Here is a 22,984-nt window from a genome sequence, read left to right as displayed (position 1 = left end):
CACCTACTGATCTGGTGTAAATGCTGTGTATACTCAGTCATCCTCTATAACGTTTTGTGAATTCTTTCAATCATTTCTAAATTAATTGGATGCCAGGAGATAATAATTTTCCTCTGAAAGGACTGAAGGCGTGATTCAGTTTCTTGTTCACCTCTACATATAGACTTCACATCAGCTAGATTCCTGTAGCCAATGCAGATTTAATGCAGTTCCCATCACGTAGGAACAAAACTATGTGCTGATTTGAGAGGTGCCATGGATTATCCTGCTGCTTGATTCCCAGCAGATTTTCTGGAAGCATTCCCTCATAAATCTCATGCCATATTTACTGGCCTTGTGTAGATTCTTAGGCACCATGTGGCATCTCAATTGGTGTTAAATGCTTGGGTTTATGAAACTGATTTAAGCAGTCACTCAATTTGAATGTTGACCTTTATCAGAATAGTATAAATTTGGAAATGTGAGGAAGTTTCATAATATTTTTAACGTAATTTATATGTTAAACTCAAGCAAATAAAAATAAATTGGTTACATTAAGAAGTAATAACATTTCATTCCATAAAAAAAGTAGGTTTCAGGCATGCTTCTAAGAAGATCTACATATTCATCTATTAGCTTATTAATGTAGGAGAAATTTGGGACTGAAACTTCACTTGCCTGTCAAATGGCAATTTTTTGATTATTGCCAGTACAAGCAGAAGACTGAACAACACAAACAGACTCTGGAGGCACGAGAGGATGTCTGGGCAAAGGCAGACTCTCCCTGGGTTGAGGAAGATCACATTAGAGAACACTTAGGCAAACCTGACACCCACAGATGCATGGGTCTCGATGGGGTGCACCCCTGAGTACTGAGAGAGCTGGCAGATGTTATTGCCAAGCCACTCTCCATCATCTTTGAAAGGTCATGGAGAGCAGGAGAGGTGCCTGGGGACTGGAGGAAAGCCAGTGTCACTCCAGTCTTCAAAAAGGGCAAGAAGGAAGGCCCAGGAAACTACAGGCCGACCAGCCTCACCTCCATTCTTGGAAAGGTGAGAGAACAGCTCATCCTGGAGGTCATCTCTAAGCACATGGCGGGAAAGAAGGTTATGAGGAGCAGTCAAAATGGATTCATCAAGGGGAAATCATGCCTGACCATCCTGATAGCCTTCTGTGATGGAGTGATTGGCTGGATAGGTGAGGGGAGAGTGGTGGCTGTTGTCTACCTTGGCCTCAGCAAGGCTTTTGACACGCTCTCCCATAACACCCTCACAGGTAAGCTCAGGCCGTGCGAGTTAAATGAGTGGACAGTGAGGTGGCCTGAGAACTGGCTGAAGGGCAGAGCTCAGAAGGTTGTGATTGATGGTGCAGAGTCTAGCTGGAGGCCTGCAGGTAGCGGGGTTCCCCAGGGGTCGGTACCGGGTCATCGTTTTAGACTCATTCATCAATGTCCTGGCTGAAGGGACAGAGCGCATGCTCAGCCAGTTTGCTGATGAAACAAAACTGGGAGGAGTGGCCAATACACCAGGAGGCTGTGCTGCCATTCAGTGAGACCTGGACAGGCTGGAGAGTTGGGTGGAGAGGAACCTCATGAAGTTCAACAAAGGCAAGTGTAGGAGGAATAACCCCACGCCCCAGTGCAGGCTGGGGATTGAAGGACCTGGAAGTTCTAGTGGACAGCAAGTTGACCATGAGCCCTGGGGTGCATTAGGAGGAGCATTGCCAACAGGTTATCCTCTGCCTCTACCCTGGCCTGGTGAGGCCATGTCTGGAGTAGTATGTTCAGTTCTGGGCTCCCCACTTCCAGAGAGACAGGGAACTACTGGGGAGTATCTGGCAGAGGGCTCTGGATTTGATGGGGGGACTGGAGCATCTCCCTTATGAGGAGAGGCTGAGAGAGCTGGGCCTGTTTAGCCTGGAGAAGACTGAGAAGGGAACTTACCGATGTCTAAAAATATCCTAAGAGCAAGTGTCAGGAGGATGGAGCCAGACTCTTTCCAGTAGTGCCCAGCAACAGGAGAAGGGGGAGTAGGCAGAATCTGCAATGCAGAAGGTTCCATCTGAATATGAGGAAAGACTTCCTCACTTGGAGGGTGACAGAGCAGTGGAACAGGCTGCCCAGAGAGGTTGTGGAGACTGCTTCTCTGGAGACATTCAAAACCCTCCTGGACATGGATCTGTGCAACCTGACCTAGGAGAACCTGCTTTAGCAGGGAGTTGGAATACATGATCTCCAGAGGTCCTTTCCAACACTGACTTTTTTGTGATTCTGCAACATGCTGTCATTTCTCTGCTTTCTTATATAGGTCAAGCTAAATTTTTTTTCTATTTTAATAGCAGCTTCTCTGGCTTTGGAGGTATCTTGGTAGCTGATATTTTATCTGAAGTAATATTTGATAGTTCAATGCAGATATGATCCAAAGGGATCTTTTTTGTCTTTTAGGTAATTCTAAAATTTTCCAAAAGTGCTGTCAATAGGGCTGGTTTTTCTTACGTAGATAAGTGATAGTGTGGACATTTGTAAAATGTTAAAATTATAACCATTCAACACAGTTAGGTGTGACATTCATTTCCAAATACAGTTTTCTAACCAATAAGTGTCATTAAAATATCAGTAAATGCTTTGAAGCTGTCATGAGATGCTGTTCAAATGAAAAGTTGTGGCAACATACTGCTATAATACTATTTCTTTATCCTACACACAGGCAACTTACCTGACTTTTTATTGTGTCTTATTTTATACTGAGCATATGGTTTTCTACTAAATATTTTGGGATAAATTTATTTAGTGGAAGAGTGGATCTTCACCGGGTAAATCACTTTTGTAGATGGTCATAAAATTATTGGCGAGTGATAGTGATGAATAGAAAATACAAACCTTGCCTCTCTATATTAATTCTGCATTGCCAAATGTTCAGAACAATAAAATATTCTACTTCTGTTGCTCTTTCTGTGCAATTCATTCTGTGTGAAACATTTATTCTCATAAATGTCTCCATTAGACTGTATCGTGTGTCCATGTGAAAACACATATTTGTTGATAATTTAGATTATATTAACTGTCCAAATCAATTATGGGCTCTGATCATATATAAGACCATATATTTTCTGACCAGCACCATTTTCATTGCATAGTTACGTATAATACAATTTTATTTGCATAAAGTAAAGTTTTTAGTTTTGAGAAGATGTTTTGCGTGTTGTTTTTACAAGGTCGTATTATCTATAGTCATTATTTGGCACTTTTCTGTCTTTCTGTCTTAGTGACTGTCATATTGTATATTATATCAGAATGTTGCAGAAATTGCTCAATGTGTGTGTGTGTGTATGTTGACTCATCCTCTTTGGCAAACTATTTTTAAGTTCTTTCAATAAGATTTACAACTGTTTAGGTTGCCAGGATATTTTAACTGACATCTGAAAATCCTGTATGTTCAATGAAACTATTAAAATAAAGGCAATGGGAGTGGGTCAAGCAACAGTAGTGTACCCCATGCCATTTTCTATTTCAAACTCTGGTTTACACGCATTATTTAATCATAAAAATAAACAGCATCATAATGGCTCACATGGATCTCAGCAATGAAAATTAGTATAACTAATTTTACTAATAACTAATAACTAAGCAAAGCTCCACTGTCATTTAGGCATCTACTTGATATGCTGAGACTTGCCAGTGTGCTTAACATGCAGCTGTTCATAGCAATTTTAAGGAGAATGGATAGGTGCTAAACACTTTTAAAAGTCTGCCAGTGTAGTTTATGCTTCTAAACAGAGCTGCAAGTTGCTGACCACTATTAGAAATCTTGTTTTGAATACCTTTTCAGATATCTTTTTCCCTTAGACCTGTCCTGGCTGTGGTTTCATCTATGAGCATACCATCAGATTCAAACTGCACTGTATATAATGAACACTGTAGTTTCACACTCCAGTAATATATTTTGCTCATGAGTAGCAATAATAACAAAAAAACAGTGCTAATGAATTTTTAAATTATTTTGTGGAATTTATCTTGTAATGGACTCTATTGTGATTGATGAGGGCAACAGAAATTGGAGAGTTTTTTCTCACAGGAGAAAAACAAGCATTCTACAGACTTCACAGTTCTGTTGGGATCTAAACAAGGTAACAAGACTTTCTATGTGGGTCACAAATACCCCTAAACCAGAAAGACATTAAAATCTGTCAATGGAGTAGATTTAGCCTGTGTGCTCAGGAGCTATGTTGTAGCTACCTGGGGAACCGCATGCTGTACAGTCCCTGGAAGGCACAGCTTAAATTGCACACCTAATTACCTGGAAACTGACTGTCTGAGTCAAACTCAGATAAGCGTACCTTGTTATAACATATAGCACTTCTATATGTGTTTAATGCAACCTGTACTTATTTTCTACTTATAATCACAGAATCAGAATTGTTGAGCTAGGAGTGGACCTCTGGAGATCATTGGGTCCAACTCCTGCGCTTAGGCAGGGCTGCCCAGAGATGGTTGCCCAGGACCATGTCCAGACAGCTTTTGAATATCTCCAAGGAGGGAGACTCCACAACATCCCTGAACCTGTGCCAGTGTTCAGTGACCCCTGTGGTCAGTAAAAAAATATTCCTTGATGTTCAGATGAAACATTGTTGTTTCAGTTTGTGCCAGTTGCCTCTGGTCCTGTCACTGGGCACCACTGAGAAGAGCCAGACTGATAACATCACTCTTTCCTCTATGCTGAACTGTCCCAGCTCTCTCAGACTTTCCTCATAGGTGCTAAATGTTCCAATCTGTTAATCTAAACAGCCCTTCTCTGGACTCTGTAGTCTCCCTTACTTCTCTTTCTCTTATACTGGGGAGCCCAGGACTGGACACAGCACTCTAGATGTGGCCCCACCAGTGCTGAGTAGAGGGGAAGGATCACCCACTTTGACCTGCTGGCAATATTGCAGCCCACGACACCATTTGCCTTCTTTGTGGCAAGGGCATACTGCTGGCACCTGTTCAGTGTAGCGTCCACCAGGACCCCAGGTCCTTTTCTGCCAAGCTACTTTCCAGCTGGGGCCCCCCCAGCATGTACTGGTGTTAGAAGTTGTTCCTCCCTAGGTGCAAGACTTCACACTTATCCTGGTTGAACTTCATGAGGTTCCTGTCAGCCCCTTTCTCCAGCCTGTTGAGATTCCTCTGGATGGCAGCCCAACTCTTCTAGTCACTGTCAGCCACTGCTCCCAGTGTGGTGTCATCAGCAAACTTGCTGACAGTATACCCTGCCCCGTCATCCAGATCAGTAATGATTTCTGTAATTTAGTAGAGGTATCTTAGATAGGTTTAGAGTAACGAGCTTATCAGGATTGTAACAGGGTGAGAGTTGACCCTAATCAAGATTAAACTATCCTATATGGCAAGTTTTGCTGCTGGTTGTTGGTGTTTCATAGATCATGCCTCCAGGTGCCATGCAAACATAACTCACTGAAAGTAGTGAAGGCAAAGATTAATCACTACTTTCAGCAACTATTAACAACAGGTAGTTTTAAAAGCAGAAACCTTTATTGCTTTTGACATTATTTGAAATCTGCCACTTTTAAATATAAAAGTGGGAAGAACAAAGGGATTGCAGATGCTTGGACTGGTACAATGGAGTATATTGAATGGTCTTCCTGGAGAAAGGGTAATGAGAGGTCTAAGAGTGGGTTGGACTTCCCTTCCCAAATGTTAAGTCCTTATTTTTGCAGTTTTCTGCATCATTCTCTCCCTTAAATTGATTCTGCATAATATAAAAACACATAATCAGAAACATTTTCCTCTCTAGTTCTAGTTGAGCCATCAACATTTTGGAGATTATGTATGTACTAGAAGAATTCTTCATATTAGACATTTGTAACACTTATCCTTGAAATATACTATATGGAAAAGGTGTTCATATAGACAGTTCCCCTTCTGCATGAGGTTTTCTTACCCATCTTTTTTGCCTGTTTCAAAGACCCCAAGATCATATTTGAAATGGGAGAATTTTACTTAAGGAAAAGATGTTTCTTTTGTATTCCATTTCTTTGTACTTTTTCTCTTACAGGAGTTTTGTGAAAATTACATCAATTTTGGTAAGCTACCATTAACCACAGTTAACTTCAGTTAAAAATAAAACCCCCAGTAATTTTCAAAAGTACACTATTCCTGTTATTGACTGAATAACATTTCTGTTCCATTTGTTGGCATTTCTCATACTTTTACCTAATCTTCTATTCAATTTATCACTTTCAAAAGAAAAAAAAAAATGATTCAGTAGAGTTTGAAATAAAAACTTTTGCCTTTGAACCAAAGGAGACCAGACAACAACAACATTTTGTCACAGCCCAACCTTTTTGTTTCTTCTAGTGTTGGGGTAATTTAATTTTTTTTTTTTTAGTTTATCTTGGTTTTTTTAATGTGATTTTTTGGTTCATCTTCATTATGAATGCAATTTGACCTCTAGAAGTTACTTCTTATGTAGTATTTTAATACTATTGCAAAATATGCATGGGTCTCAGAATTATATTGTTTTTTTCCTCAAGGATTAGAGAAGAAAAACTACAAAGTACTGTGAGATTAATCTCACCTAACTAGATACCTGGAAAGTGAATATCTAACATATGAAATAGTTATTTACTTTAAGAAGGGATTTGTCTTAAAACTATTTTTTTTCTTCTTTTGCTGGAGAGAGAGCATGGTATGATGACGTTAAACGTAGATCTCTGCATCAGTATAACTAAGACTGTAGAAAGCTTGCATCTTGGATTTTGCACTCTTTTTTTCAGCCACGATGTAAAATACACAGAACAATAAAATCGTTCTGAAAAGACCTCACTAGAGGCAGAAGCTAGGGGGGAGTAAAACTATTACTATTCTCCTAAACTGAATAACATTTGACTGAGCAACACATCAGGATGATAAGTAAATTGATCAAATTAATACCAGTTTCAAAGATAGACCCAAAAATACTAGAACAAAAGTCAGTATGTATGCCAAAAAAGCGAGGACATATTTACAAATTAAGATAAAATTAAAGTTGAGCAGAGCAATAAAAGATAAAAAAAGACCACATATAGAAAATAATATTGAACATTTTAATAAATGGGCTCATTAAATCATAAGCTTTGGGGAAGTGTTAATTTTGTGAAAGTGGTTTCAACATCACAGTTTAATTACTTACCACAGATGCTACCAATGAATATTCCAATCCCATTACTTAGTTTATTGAACAGTGTGGGGGAAAAAATCAACTTCTTAATTTTTATATCAAATGTAAAGCCTCAGAGAATGTGTGTGTGATTGTTTGTTTATCTAACATATTTATTTTGGTAACTTAATGATAGGTTAAGGAAAACAAACTTCACATATGCTATATTTGTTTTGGGTTGGGTTGGGTTTTGTACCCTGATGGGGGGGGGGGGGGGGGGCGAGGGGGGAGGGGAGAATAGGGAAGACTCAGATTTATAACTGCAGGGTAGAAAACCAGTTTAAAACTTCTCAATATTAAATTATTTTTAATTTGTGGTGAAAAAGTTGGAATTTCAAATCAATTAAACACTGAACACATTTCCTCTGCAAATGACTTTGATCACAAAAATACCAGCTTAGTGGATGTCAGTGTTCAACTGTTAGATGGAAAACACAATTAGATTTCTTTCCAAAATTCTGGTCCAAGACCATTCACTATTTCCGCTATGTAACTCTCCTCTTTGCAGTATGTTATCACCTCCATGCATACACAGGTCACAGACTTTCCACAGACTAATGGAAGATTTACTAAGCAGTAATTCTTAATGTAGATTATTTGTAATAGAAATTATTAGCTGTATGCTTCAAGAAAGAACTAGTCTAGAGTTTCTTAAAGATCCTTAAGTCTGCTGCATCTTACTGCTGAGAAAAAATAACATCTCTCTGAAAATACAGGAATCTGAGGAATTTAGTATATTCTCCTTTTCTAGGTGGTTGAGCAGCTGGCTTGACTAACTCACACATTATGAATAATTTAGTTCATGAGCAACACAAATAATGAATTTCATGTACTGAATGTTTGTTACTACAGAAAAATGCCTGGAAATGTCTCTGAGCTCAAACAGGTTTACTGAAATAATTAATTAAACATGAATAAGAAAGAAAATTCCAAACATCGAGAATGTTCAGTGAGCTGAAAGGAAATGGTAGGAAACAAAACAAAATAAACATGCTAAATTAGAGAATTTATTAATTCCAAATATATTTCATTATTTTATTTCTAAGATAATATATTGAAACAGTTATTCTAAAAACAAGTAAAAATTAAAAAAGATAAACTTTAGGTGTAAGCCTTTTAAAAAAAATAATTCAGTTTGAAGCCCCTAATTACAAAACAGTCAAGTGAGTAAAGCTGATGGTTACGTTGGATTTAGCTCAGTTCATTCAATTTCTAGCAAAACAAAAAGGTCTTTCAGTGATATTGCTAAGGTTCAGCTGGATTAAATGGGATTTAGAAATGGAGTTTAAACTTCAGCTCCATACATGATCAGTTTCTGACCTTGTGATCTCTACATTTAGGAGGCAAGAAAAGGTAACAAATTTTGTATTTTTTAAAAGACCTGAGGGAGTCAGGGAATTTTTAAGTATTTTAATCTGCTTCATTAAAAATCTCTTTGCAAATCAGGATCAGGATAAAGTATGGCAGTTGTTAATACCTGAACATATCCACAAAGTGAAAAAAATGGTGGAAAGTAATTTTATGACTGCAATGCAATTTTATTTTGCTTTCAAAACATAGTAATTTAAAAGTAAGACTTAAAAGAAGTGATATATTTGTTACAAATTTACAATTATACTTTTCCTGAAGTTGTACCTCTCATTATGCAAAATTGGGTGACTTGTTTATGTACACAACTGATCCAACTTTCAAATTTATATGCCATTTTGCATGTGGTTTTCTAAGCAATAGTCTAAATTTTAATCTAAATTTTAAAGGGTTTTTTTACTATATTATTTTTCTCTGAATATTATTCTTAAACATGATAATAATTCATGCTTAATAGCCCCCCAAAACTCCACTTCTTCACATAAATAGTGCAAATGTGCTACTGTTCTCATTCCTGTTGTCTTAGTATTTTTTTCATTAATAAACAATTTGGTATGTATAAAAATAAAAATTGTTGTGTATTTTTCCTTATTAGAGGACATTACTGATGACTGAGATATCTTGCTCATTTTACTTGAGAATAGTTAATAGTATTATTAGTGGAAACTATTTAAATTCTAATGCAAGCTTTTAAATTTATATCTTGCCTGGTCAAGAGAGCCATAATTCCCTCTATAGATGTTTAGCAAGAAATTCACTTAATGTTGCAAGAGGAAAAGTTAAAGTGAAATTGAAAGAAAGAAGCCATACTTTAATTCCATTCCCCAGTACCTTTCTGTAATTAAATTAATAATTATATTTCATTTTTACCTCAGACGAAAGAAAATTATTTTGGAACTAACCTATAGTATTGGAGGATTCTTGATTCTGAAATGCTTTCATCTATTTTTTTCAAGCATGTAAGCACCTTCATACAGAAACTATGCAGTAAGGATGTTCAGGATTGGAGAAGCTGGTGTCAGGATTTAAGCCCAGCTGGCAACTAAGCCCCACACAGCTGCTCCTGCATTCTGCCCCACAACCCCACCCCACCCATGGGGTGGGGGAGAGAACTGGGAGGGTAACAGTGAGAAAACTTGCGGGTTGAGATAAAGACAGTTTAATAGATAAAGCAAAAGCCATGCATGCAAGGAAAGAAAACCAAGGAATTCATTCACCACTTTCCGTGGGCAGGCGGATGTTCAGCCATCCCCAGGAAAGCCGGGCTCCAGCACACATAATGGGTACTTAGGAAGGCAAATGCTATCAGTTTGTACATCCCCCCCTTTCTTTCTTCTTCCCCCAGCTTTATATGCTGACCATGACATCATATGGTATGAAATATCCCTTTGGTCAGTTGGGGTCAGCTGTCCCAGATTCTTATGCACCCCCAGCCTCCCTGCTGGTGTTGTGGGCTGAGGAGCAGCAAAGGTCCAGGCTCTGTGTCAGCCCTGCTCAGCAGTAACCAAACCATCCCTCTATTAGCAACACTGTTTCCAGCACAAATCCAAAACATTGCCCCATACCAGCTGCTAGGGAGAAAATTAACTCTACTGCAGCCAAAACCAGCACCGTGGTTCAGAAAATGGGCTGTAAATTTTCAACTGAAATGGGAGATGTAGGAAAAAAATATAAAGAACCGGGACATATTTTCTGCAGGAAAAAATACCCACATATTGTAAAAATGTTTTAATTCTGATACCAGTCCAAAACTTAAAACCTCTTAATTTGAAAGTACTGGTATTTATGGAAAATGTTTTCTGTCTTGGAGAAGAAAAAAAATCACTATAAGGTCTCTTTCTTTTTTGTGGTATATGGAGTATTATGTATGTGTTTTCAGGGCTATGTGGCTTTGTCTATGAAAGAGATCACAGAAAAAAGAAAGTAACGTGTTTTGTTTTGACATACAAGGGAAACTAGACAGGAAGAGTTTGATAATTTCTGATGTTGTGTCTCTTGTCATTGAAATCCTACTCATGCAACTTTTCAAGCCCCACAAAGCGTGTTTGCATGCATAGTTCCATTCTAGGGTATGTCAGGCCCTCAATTAGATTGAATCTGCTTGTAATGCCTGGTAGATAATCACCATAAATGTGAAAAACATGCATGCCCTCTTAAAGAAATGCCTGTTTGTGAAGGATAATTTGTAATTGGTAAACTCAAAATTAATTGTAACATCATACTTCCCAGCAGTAATTGCTAAGTCTGAGTTTTCTCCGTCCATATTATATTAACTTCCAGAATTTTCAGTATGTTTTTCTTGCTGTACTTTGTGACACTAAGTAGATAAAATGATTTAGCATAAAACTTAATGTGGTGAGGTTTAGTAGTCACCTGGAATGTATTAATCTAGATAAAAAATTACACCTCTGCATCAGAATATCAAATTGATATGAGCAAAGCCTATCATGCGTTCCAGAAAAAAGGCAGTACCTTTGGTATGCTGTTTCATTTCTCAACCTTATGAAAAAAACAAAACCTAAACTTCCGTCACTTCTAGAATAGAAAGTTGAAGTCCTTTATTACCTAGATCATGAAAAGCAAGATTTATAATAATATAAAATCACAAGTGAAACCCTATTATTCCTGATTTAAACCTCCTTAGTGAGATTAACATTTCAATTATATGCCATCAATTTTATTTAAGTTTTTAACAATGGCTGATGTCTATTCAATAACTGTAGACTAAACCAAAGATCTTGTTCATATCACCCGTCATTTTAATCCCAGAGAAGACATGGATATATTTGTTCAGGCAGAATCCTGAATTAATTAATGCGTGACAGAATGTATACATACAGAAGTAGATCCATTGGGTATGCTGTTAATAACATTAGCTCAGTATACTGTTGTTTCCACCTAGAAGGTCTAGTTTAAATGAAAACAATAAAGTTTGACATCAGGCTGTTCTTGGAAAAATAAGTAACGAAACTATTTACAAACACTGAAGAAATGTCCTGAAAACTATACTGTCTCCAAGATCAGTTTACCTATGAAAAATGTAAATAAAATGTAAAAAACCCAACTTGCTGATCAGTTGCCAGTTGCAGAACCTATGTTCAGCTCTCTCCAGGAAGTCTGCAGAATTCTTTTTAAAAATGGACCATTTCAATATATTTTTGAGGTGAAACAAAAAATGAACACAATTAACTCACTATTATTTTCTTTTATCATGTAGGTTGAAAAGTTTTTAAATAATTTTATGAAATTTAAACATTATTATACACAGACACTTTATAACAAGAGGGTTTGCATCCAAGAGAAGTAGCTCAGACTATTCATTCTGTAAAAAAGAAGTTACACTTTGGGGAGCACATGTTTTTATTTTGTTCCCTTCAAGTTTGCAGTGGAGCATAAATATCCTAACTGATATTTCTTAAAATGTGTAGATATGTAGTTTTAATCAGATTAACAATGAATTAAGTTACAATCAGCAATTATGATAGTATTTACAGGCATTTTTTGCAGTTCTCTTATAGACAGAAATTACAGTGTCAAACAATTTATTCAATTTACCATTATAGGTAACTAAAATGCTTCCATTCTTATACCTGTACAGTGATGTAGGAATAATTACTTCTTCTACCAGCTTCAGACAGATAAAAAATCATTATTTTTTCCAAAAATGCACAGCGTTTCCTAACAGCTAGAGCAGCATAAGTATGAGAAGACTTTGAAAGTGGACTCATTTTTTTAAAAAGAAAGTTTTAAAACAGTATTTTTATACTTTCCAGGAATTCATACAAGTCCTTGATTTGGTTTTCATTTTAATCTGTACAAAGAACAATCATGACCTTTCATTTCATAAGCCTTTATGCTTTCCTGGTAGCTGCATTACTGTGATCCTCAATAACCAACTGTAACACATCTGTACATGCAAGAAGACACATAAAGGAACAATAATGGCTAATCAAATATCTCTCTTAAAAACCATTCAATATGCAAACTTTAGGTCATTTCTTCTTCAGATTTTTGTTTCATATGGTAATGTGCTTTCTGACTCAAGGTTGTCAAGTAACTTCAGATATATTTTGGATCAAGAAAGAGACTCATGGGCTTTGGTATACAAAATGTACCGTAAAAATCCACATTTACTCGCAGTTCATTTAAAGGATTTTAAGCTTTCTGTTCTTCTGTTTTGATCATTAATACTATTAAGATAAGGCTAATCCTGTATTCCGCATAACATTGGCATGCAAGTTTCTGAGGGTACAGAACTCTTCAGGGTTTTTTAAAGGAAGAATATATCTAGATACTGGAGTAATTATGAAAGAATTGGAAGTTGCTTTCTGTCTACAATAAAATTAATGTATTTGGGTATGAAATTAAATACTATTTGAGGTATAAAATAATTATGTGTTGATAAGGACTGTTCAAGATTCTAAATCAAAAACCTAAATCAGCGTTCCTCATTGGCTGGTATAGGGACCGGTGCTGTTTAACATCTTTGTTGGCAACATGGACACTGGGATTGAGTGCACCCTCAGTGGTATGGTCTACATGCACGACCTTGACAGGCTTGAGAGGTGGGCCCCTGCAAACTTCATGAAGTTCAACAAGGCCAAGTGCAAGGTCCCGCACATTGGCTGGGGCAATGCCAAGCACAAATGCAGGCTGGGTGATAAGTGGAATGAGAAGCAGTCCTGAGGAGAAAGATTTAGGGGTGTTGGTGGACAAGAAGCTCAACATGGTCTGGCAATGCAGGCCAGAAAGCCAAGTGTATTCTGAGCTGCATCAAAGGAAGCATGGCCAGCAGGTCGAGGGAGGTGATTCTCCCCCCTCTACTTAGCTCTCATGTGACTCCACCTGGAGTACTATGTTCAGCTCTGGGGCCCCTCAACGTAAGAGGGACATGGACCTGTTGGAACAAGTCCAGAGGAGGGACATGGAGATGATCAGAGAGCTGGAGCACCTCTTCTATGAAGACAGGCTGAGAGGGTCGGGGTTGTTCAGCCTGGGGAAGAGAAGTCTACAGGGAGACCTTATAGCAGCCTTTCGGTACCTAAAGGGGGCCTACAAGGAATCTGGAGAGGGACTTTTTACAGGGGCCTGTAGTGACAGGATAAGGGGGAATGGCTTTAAACTGAAAGAGGGTAGATTCAGATGAGGTATTAGAAATTCTTTACTGTGAGGGTGGTGAGGCACTGGGAGAAGTTGTCCAGAGAAGCTGTGGATGCCCCATCCCTGGCAGTGTTCAAGGCCAGGCTGGATGGGGCTTTTGAGCAACCTGCTCTAGTGGAAGGTGTCCCTGCCCATGTCAGGGAGCTTGGAACAAGATGAGCTTTATGGTCCCTTGGAACCCAAACCATTCTATGATTTTGTGATTCTATGAAAGCACAGTAAATAGACATGGGCAGATAAAGACCATATAAAGCATAATTTTGAATGAGCCTGTGCCCCATTTGGAAGCAACTATCACTTGGAAAAAAGAGGATGAAAAATTTTGCATGTTCTTGGTATCTTACTTTGGCCTGCAGGGAACACTTTCTCACTTTGTTCAGTTTCAAAGCCCTGACACATCCTGAAGGAAATATCCAATTGCTTCTTTTTAGTGATAGGAATCCTATGGTGTTTCCTCGTCTTCCCTTTTGGGTGGTTGCTATTTCTGATGCACATACCAAGGTGGTGGAATTTGAGATTTAGTTCACCCTGGCTGAGCAAATATTGTCACTTTTCACACATTTCACAAGGTAGGAAACTCTACCTAAATAACCAGGGCATGTTCTGTGCCTCTTCAAAAGGATGGAGGTGCCATGAAAGTTTTGGTGAGGCAGTTGTCTGGCTCTTCCATTGTCTTGTAGTGTCTTCCAAGAGTGGGGTGCAGGAGAGGGGAGGATGATTATTTCAGTCCCAGGCATGTGATATCCTGCCATTTTCACAGTAGTCACGGAATATCATCCTAGATGCCACACATTCAGTGGGGAAGAACAGGACCCGTCCCATTGCTCAGATGATCATTTATGTATAATATGTGGGATTTAGCTTAATATCATTCAAATCAACTAATCAAATCACTAATACTCTCACCTGGGTCATAGCTGCAAATCATTGGGATAAAAGAGGGGCTGGGGAAGATCTGTCAGGGAGCTGTAAAAGTAGAGATGCTTCTCATGGAAGGAAGGTGGGAGCTGAGGGTGACAGCAAGGCAGGCAGGAATAAGGGCACAGTCCTGTGGTGCACCCAGTGTCAGTCACTGTACCAGTACCAAACTCCTCCTTTTATGGTCTTTAGACTTGACGTTCCTTTTGACAGTACTTGAGTACTTTTCACTCCAGATCTCAAACTGAATGCTCTTCAGAGTTGGAGCACACATGCTGTCTGCAGCATTCTGTTGAAGTAATTTAGAAATACAGCTTGGAAAGAACTTGGTGGGGAGTTTAGCTGGGAAAAATGAGAAGCATCGTGGCACAAAGTTCTGAAAAATTATCAGGATATTGCTATTCTAAGAAATTCTAGCATTGCTAGAGGTAGCTGTGTTGAAGTAGCACTAACAGGGGTCATCTGAGAAGCAACAGCTCTCTGAATTTCCACTTATTAAAAAATCCAGAAATCTGCAATAAATATTAGATACAATTCTCTTTTAATGAAGTCATAGCCATGGATGAGCAAGCAGAACATAATATGGTTTCCAGGGAAACATCCCTATTAACTGAATTTCCTGATCAAGTGCATCCTGATTTAATAAAAATTATATTGATTACTTTCAGTTAATAAGGAAAGATAACTATGCAGTAGAAAGACATTGAAGCAGATTATTAAAATTTAGATGATATAAACCAGCTTTATATGACATTTGGTTTCTAAACAGTAGCTTTAACTTCAACCTTGTTTCTTTTTCCTCACTCATGGGGTTTAGCCATTAGGACATTCAGAAATACAGTGTTTATCACAAGTCAGTCCATATGTTAAAATGAATGGGTAGGAGAGAGGTATGAATATTTTTCTCAAAAGTATTTTCCCATATCCTCGCAGTTGGGATGAGGCCTTGGAATAAGTATGTTTTACACCATAAGATTATTTTTCTTTTCCTTTTACCATTACTTTTTAGTTAGGGGTTTTTGAACACAATTTTTTTTATGATTTGGCCATTGAGGTGGGGATCTTTTGTTTGCGGTTGTTGGGGTTTTTGGTTTTGTTTTTTGTTTTGTTTTTTTGTTTGTTTTGTTTTTATTTTTTTCTTGAGGGAAATGAACACAGATTTCTGTCTGCTTTTAAAGTTTTATTTATACAAGGTTTTTGGTTTGGGGTTTGGGGTTCTTTTCCCATCTCTAGGATGAATTTCTGATTGGCAAGAACAATAGAATCAGCCTTTATTTGTGGTTGAAATTTGTGCATAAAATCTCAGAATTTTGGGACAGGACAGTGTTCGCTGATTAATTACTTCTTTATTTGAAACACCTGGCATCTCAGTTGGGCGATATCATAGAGTTAAATACTTGCTTTAGAAGCTTAGGCACAGATCGGAACATCAGAATAAAGAAGTAGCTGTCTGATAGGAAGTCACCAGATATGATTGTTGGACTTTGATCCTTACCGATATGATAAGCTTGCCATAAAAAACCTTGTCATCAATTCCATTAATTCCATTAACCATTAGGAACTATAGGTAACTTAATACAACTATAGGTAACTTAATACATTACCTGATAATTTGATTTCTCAGCTGTCTTGTGCCTGTATTCAGTTAAATTAATTGTTGACAGAATATACTGTTTGGTTCAGTAGCTCTAAATACACATTAAATCATTTTGCAAGAGAAGATACCATCTTGTCTAAAATGTGAACATGATTTGTCTTCAGGTGATTTTAAATTTATTGAGTAGTGTGCCGAACATTTCAAAGGGAAGGAAAAAAAAAAAAGTTATATTAAAAATCTCAGTATTACGAATAGTGTTATGAAATATACTTAATACCGCTGCTTATTAGCACACTTTAGTATTCATACTTAATAATATTAATTGCATAATAACCAACACCAGAAATTGCATGTACACAAAAATTCTCATCATATCTAGGAAACAAATTGCTTTTAATTTATTGATTATCTTAAGTTTCTGAGCCCTTCCATTGATATCATGGGTGCCAAGATTATAAGAATACACTCTTTGGAAAGTTATTGAAAATAGTAGCTTAAATAACTTCCTGAGAATTGTGTTTTCCTCTACACACTAGGTAAAGTAAATACATTTGAAAATTAATTGGACTCTAACCATAAATTCAGTTTTGGTGGTGCTCAACTTATATTTAGAAATAGAGTAAAAAATCCAGTAATTACTCTACTGTTCTTGTACTGACCCTAGCTTATTAATATTAAATGTAAAAACATACAGAAATGCTATATTTTATGTAATACCATTACAGTCAAGTGTGAAAACACTCACCAGCCATGAGGGGAGGGAATAGAATCTTGATTACAATCATAAGGTTAGACATGAAGGTTCTGTATGTTAGATCATAATACAGTTCAACAAGTATGTCAGAGTAGTATACATTTTAATGCACCTTCTGATAAAATTTTAAAGGGCTGCCATTTGGACTGAAAATAGCAGACTTCAGGAGTTGGCCATTTTTTCTGAAAGGAAGATGTTAATGTCAAAGTTTAAGAATGTTTTCAAATATGATTTCACCTCAACCGTGTATGGTGACCCCTTTTAAAAATACTGCCATCAAGGAACACAAACACGTCTGCTGGTTTTTGCATGTGTCTGTTTCTGTTCTGCCTGTGCCTCATACTGTTTTAATAAGATTCTTGACAACCCAGTGTCTTGAGCCTTCAGCCACAAAGCATTTATGTTATAGATGTATGCACTCATTGTTTTAAGCTGACCATAGTATTAATGCCTGTTTAGTGAGCTTGTTTTTCCAAAAGAGGCTTTTTTTTCTTGTTAAAATTATCTGAAATCTAGACACAGGCAAGTGTTTCTGATGACTAAGCCTTCAATATGAGATAATTATGTATACGGTATTGGCTTCCCTTTACTGAATTTCTGTGGTCAAAGGAATATGACCTTGGAGTATCTAGATCAGTAGAAAATAATTAGTTTAAAAGATATATATGTGCTAGAAAGGTGCCAGAATGAGAGTTTGTAACAAATTTAAAAGATTTAATTTCAGATCCTTTTTGTAACATTTCTCTGAGACAATTTATATTAGCCAATCTCAGTATTTTTCTTGGTTTTGCAGTCAGTCAGTTATTATTCTGCTGGTGCTGTTTCAAGGATGTTTTAGTAGTTTCCTAATACAGTAATCTTGCACATTTACAAAAATAGATATGATAGGTACTTTTGTTTTATTAGAAAATAATAGCAAATATAGTTTTAGAAAACAAATATGTGGGGGGGAGGCTTCTATACCTCATTTTCCATGTAAGATGAAAAAACTGTTTGTCCCACCAGGCATAGAAAGTTGATATGACAGTTTTCAAAAACCTAATCTACCTAAATGACAGAAAGCATATGAGCTGTTCATTATTGATTGGGAGGAAAAACTTCAGACCTCATCCCTTCATTTGTTATTACATTAATCCAGATTTGGCACATTGACAGCTATTTATTCAGAGATACTGAAAGATATTTCAAGTCCCCAAAATATATCGATACATAAATTTTCAGCCCCTTTGTGTCTTACCTGTCTTTTCCTTTCATACATTTATTTTTGCTTTCATGATTGTGGGATCATTTGTGGTTGATGCATAATCTATTTGCGAATATTTACATAAAACTATTAACCTGTACCATGTTCAGTGACGTTTTCTGATAATATTATAATCAAAGAACATAGCTGTCTTTTTGCTTTCACATTTTTATTCTTATAACTTTCTTGTCTCTTAGGTGATAAAACAACAGCGTTGTGTTTAGTCCATAGGTTTAGTGACAAAAAAAAAAAAAAATACATATTTGGTTTAGCCTTCTTAATTGTACATTTTTGATATAGCATATATTTATTATAGCATTTTCTTTTACATCCTAAGAGCATATGAATATTAGGATTACCACAATTAAGACATTTTAAGTTTATTATTTGTGCAGTCATTGTGCAAACTAATAAATCCTGTGGTTTCCTTCATATTACCTGTTCCCTCTGCAAGAATGGAATGGAATGGAATGGAATAGAATAGAATGGAATGGAATAGAATAGAATAGAATAGAATAGGATTCAGTTGGAAGGGACCTACAGTGATCAAATAGTCCAACTACCTGAGCACTTCAGGGCTGAACTGAAAGTTAAAGCATATTATTAAGGGCATTGTCCAAATGCTTCTTAAACACTGGCAGGCATGGGACATCAACCACTCCTCTAGGAAACCTGTTCCAGTGGTTAGCTAACCTCTGTGTAAATAAATGCTTCCTAATGTAGTCTGCTCTTAGCTATGAACCTAGGGGCTTTTTGTGTACATCTAGCTTTCCTATGCTAAATTCTCACACTTTTAGTCGTACTCCTTTTCCCTGAAACTAGCTCAATTACTTTGTGGGGAGGACTTTTTGTACCTCTCTGTATCTCTTTCTACTTTTTCTTTGCTTCTCCCCTCCTTTTTTTTTTGTTGTTGTTTATTCCCGACCTGTTGTTCTCTTTCACAATATCGATATATGGATATTTTATGGTACCAGATGTCCAGGAAGTTGGGTAGAACCTAGCATGATGTGATATCTGCAAAAGGCTGACAGATTAACAAAGGACATTCATGCATTCTTCAGCAGCCATTGAAGTCCAGATGAAATAGATGAGTCCTTGAAAGAAATCCAACTGCCAGAATGCATACATATGCATATACATGTCTGTGAGGGAGATACCTCCTCATAGACTCTGGGAACTAAATTCTGCTTCCTGGCCTTCAGCTGCTTCTCTGAAAATAATTGTGTCTCTCAGATAGTTGTTCTCTGAGATCTAGAAATCTACCAGATTGTAAAGATATGCTGCCATTTGCAATTTAAACCTGCTCTAATATTATAGTCAGCAGAATATAGGGATCAGCATCTAGAGGTAATACTCAATTGCCTAAACATAAACATTGAGAGTTGATTGAATTCTGATGCCTTAGGGTATCTGAGATATCAACATGGGTCTGGCAGATACGGCACAAAATCTGCCTTAGTGTTGCACTCTTCTGGCCTGACATCAGTGAGATGATAGAATCACAGAGTCATTCAGGTGGGAGTAGACCTCAAGAATTCTCTGGTCTAACCTCCTGCTCAAAGCTGGGTCAGCTATGAGGTTAGATCAGATTGCTTAGTCCAATGGGATCTTGAAAACTTATAGGGTGATTTACAGCATCTCAAAAGCCAGTAAATACATATACACAGGCAAGTGAATCAAACACTTAACATTTACAACTTATAGGCTTCTTCCTTGGAAACAGAATAGAATATTCTTTCAGCTGTATGCACTGAGCCTCTCTTTTGGTGACTACTGATTATAGCTTTTATGCCAATTGTAATGATAGCTAAATTATCTGGATTTTTAATCCTTATTGTTGCCAATAATGCAGCAATACAATAGATTCAAAACCTGTACAAGCAAGTTCTTTTGTTTGTTTGTTGTGTTGGGTTTGTCCATTTGTTTGTTGTTAGGGTTTTTTGGTTTGGTCCGGTTTCGGAAATAAGGGGTGTTCCTGTAAAGTATTATAGAAACTATTGTAGAATATTGTTATGTTATATGACTCTACATTCAAGAGGCTTTCAAAGAGATGTCTTCTGTATCTTTTCAGTGTTATGCTGGAAACCATTAAGAATAAGTCAGGCTGTAGCCTACAAGAGAATACTTAATTTTTTTCAAGGTCTTCAGTAAGAAAGTAGTTAAGACTGTAGTCTTAAGGGATGGTGAAACAGTGTCTAAAAGTTGCCCAGAGTCTTTAAAAAATCAACTAAATACTTATTTTCCTTATTTTCCTGTCCATCCTCCAAGAAAACTATCCCTGCAAACTCCTGTATTCTACAAGGAAGTGATATATTTAACAGCATCCAATTTATGATCTTCTGTCATTGTATGGTATTGCTTTTCTAGGAATTTCCAGCATTTCTGATGCATGATCATGTCATTTACAGATATTGGCTGACCTAGAAAACCATGCACTTTTTAAGGATGACCTAGAATGCCAGAAGCTTATTCTGGAAGCCATGAAATACCATCTTTTACCAGAAAGAAGAACTCTCATGCAAAGTCCAAGAACTAAACCTAGAAAATCTACAGTTGGGACACTTTATGCTGTTGGAGGAATGGATAACAACAAAGGTATTAGAGGATATTTGTTACTTTATAAAATTAATATCTTGCATTTTTTTATTAAAAAATAGTGAAATAACTTTATATTCCAAGATTGGGGTCAGGGTGTCTAAGTCAAGAAATGCTGCCAAGACTTTTGGTCCAATGAAAATCTACTGATATTTACAGAAAAGTATAATACTGTTAGAGAAAATAAACAGTTTTGAGTGCGTTCTTTGTTCAAATTTATTACAATTTCCAGAAATAATTTTAACAAAAAAATCCAGAGTAACGCTAATTTACCTTAGCTTCAGCTTTCTAGAAATTGTTTGATTTATAATTAAGTCAAATATTTATGCACCTTTTCTAATCAATGAATAATGGCAGTTTGATATGCAGTGTATTCCATGCTTAAGTAGTTATCTGAAACATTATGGATGATTCAGGGACTTCCAATGCAGAAATGTGTCAATATTCTATGAAATAAATTAGACAACTAGCTTAAACTAGATTACCACTTTGTCAACAGCTAAAGGAAGGTGAAATTATCCCTGTCCTACTGTGAAGAAAAGTAGGAAGCACTGGAAATTTTATGGAAGTATATTGTTGTTATTTGTTGGGAATAAGAATTATGATGATGTGGTTTTATTTCTGGTAAGGAGTCTAATCCAATGATTTCTTGTATGGAATGAAATAAAATGTTTGAACTAAAAGGTAGCTGTGTTATAAACCTATACACTCAGAAAGGCTTTTATTATTTTTTCTTGAAATTCCCTAAAAATTCCACATTATCTTATATTTTCATGTCCATATTTAGACCGAATAATGTCTTCAGAAACATTAATTCTAATATAAAATAAACTATACTTAAAAAAAAGTAAAATACAAATTTAGAACTTCAGTATTTCACAACTCTGTTTTTGGATGTACCTATTGTACTTGTCTCACCAAATAGCTGTGGCAATATCATCTGCAAAAAGACATTGCATGTTTTTCTCATAAAATTACACCAATGATAAAGATGTATGACATTGGTACTTGTCTGGAAAAGAAATATTGAGAGAATAGGAAAATGTTGAGGTAAGAAACCAATACATATATCTTAGTATTATAGTTGTGGATTATTTTTGTCCTTTTAACATTTGTAAATGTTTGTGTAGCTAAATGTTAGGCATGTTATTGCACAGAACATTGCCTTTGGATCATAAAAAACCTGAAATACAAATTTCCTCTTACTTAGGGCAAATGACAACAAACACTTTAAGTATTCAGGTAGTGGAAATGACCATAAACCTAATTTGGGTGCAGCTGTATTTGTTCTAGCTTACTGTACAAATCTATTGCTTGTTTGTATAGCAAATCAAAATACAGAAATATTTAGGAAAAAGGCACAGAGTATAGCACTGTTGCAGCATCAACATGCAGCCTATTTTGGAGGTTCAGGTTACGCAGAATTGGTTTATTACTGTAGCAGCAGGAGAGAACACAGGGCAACAGAGGTTAAGCCCTCTCTCAATGCAGACTCTGACTGAAAACAAAAGTACCAGGGCTTACATACATTTATAGCAGATAAAAACTGCTTTGAGAGGGTACCTGGTATGTCAGAGCAGCATCTGTGTAGTAGGAGCCTGTGTTACAGCTGGTGTAATATGTATTCCCAATAAGCCAGAACCTGCAGCTGTGCAGCCTTGACTTGAATTTGCTCATTCATCCCTCTTGTTATGCTGCTGTGTCCTTGACCAGCTTTTATGCCCAGCGAGTCTTGCTTCCACATGTCAGTTCAGGAGGCCTGAGTGCTGGTTGCATGTTTTGAAAAGTCACTGGGTTCATAAAGCATGCTTCAATATTTGGGCTGTAAGGTGATGCTGATACTGTATTATCTCTCCTCAATTTTTTTTTTTTTGACAACTTTCTCCACTGAAATGCTGACATGGATGATTGCAATTCACAATGATGTATTTTTAATGCCTCCTGGTGTTTGCTACCAAATATAAAACAGTTCCATATAAGAATTAGATGAGCTAAGTAAATTAGCAATTTATTAGTTAGCATATAAAATAGTCAGTAAGTGCTAGTATTATGAAAATATTTGAAGGTTATGTGGCCCATCACATAAAAAGTAGCCTCGCATGCTGTATCAAGTTTGGTTTGAAACCTGTTCTATAGCTATCTTCCTTTTCATAAAAAAGAGTTGATAATTAAATTCCAGT

The 22,984-nt window shown here is 36.7% G+C and overlaps 1 protein-coding gene across 4 annotated transcripts in view; it reads left to right on the top strand.

Moving 5' to 3' along the window:
• The window catches only part of KLHL1 (kelch like family member 1), a 252,713-nt gene that overhangs the window by 153,145 nt on the left and 76,584 nt on the right, over window positions 1-22,984 (top strand). For all 4 annotated transcript variants that reach the window (XM_080376862.1, XM_080376863.1, XM_080376865.1 and 1 more), the window contains one exon: window positions 20,618-20,804. In XM_080376862.1, the coding sequence (XP_080232988.1) occupies window positions 20,618-20,804 (187 nt within the window). The remainder of the gene's footprint in view (window positions 1-20,617; window positions 20,805-22,984) is intronic.

This window comes from Falco punctatus (genome assembly GCF_963210335.1).
Source record: "Falco punctatus genome assembly, chromosome: 2".
NCBI classification, from domain to species: Eukaryota; Metazoa; Chordata; class Aves; order Falconiformes; family Falconidae; genus Falco; species Falco punctatus.
Note: the sequence above shows the minus strand (reverse complement) of the source record. Positions and strands in the feature narration are given on the sequence as shown.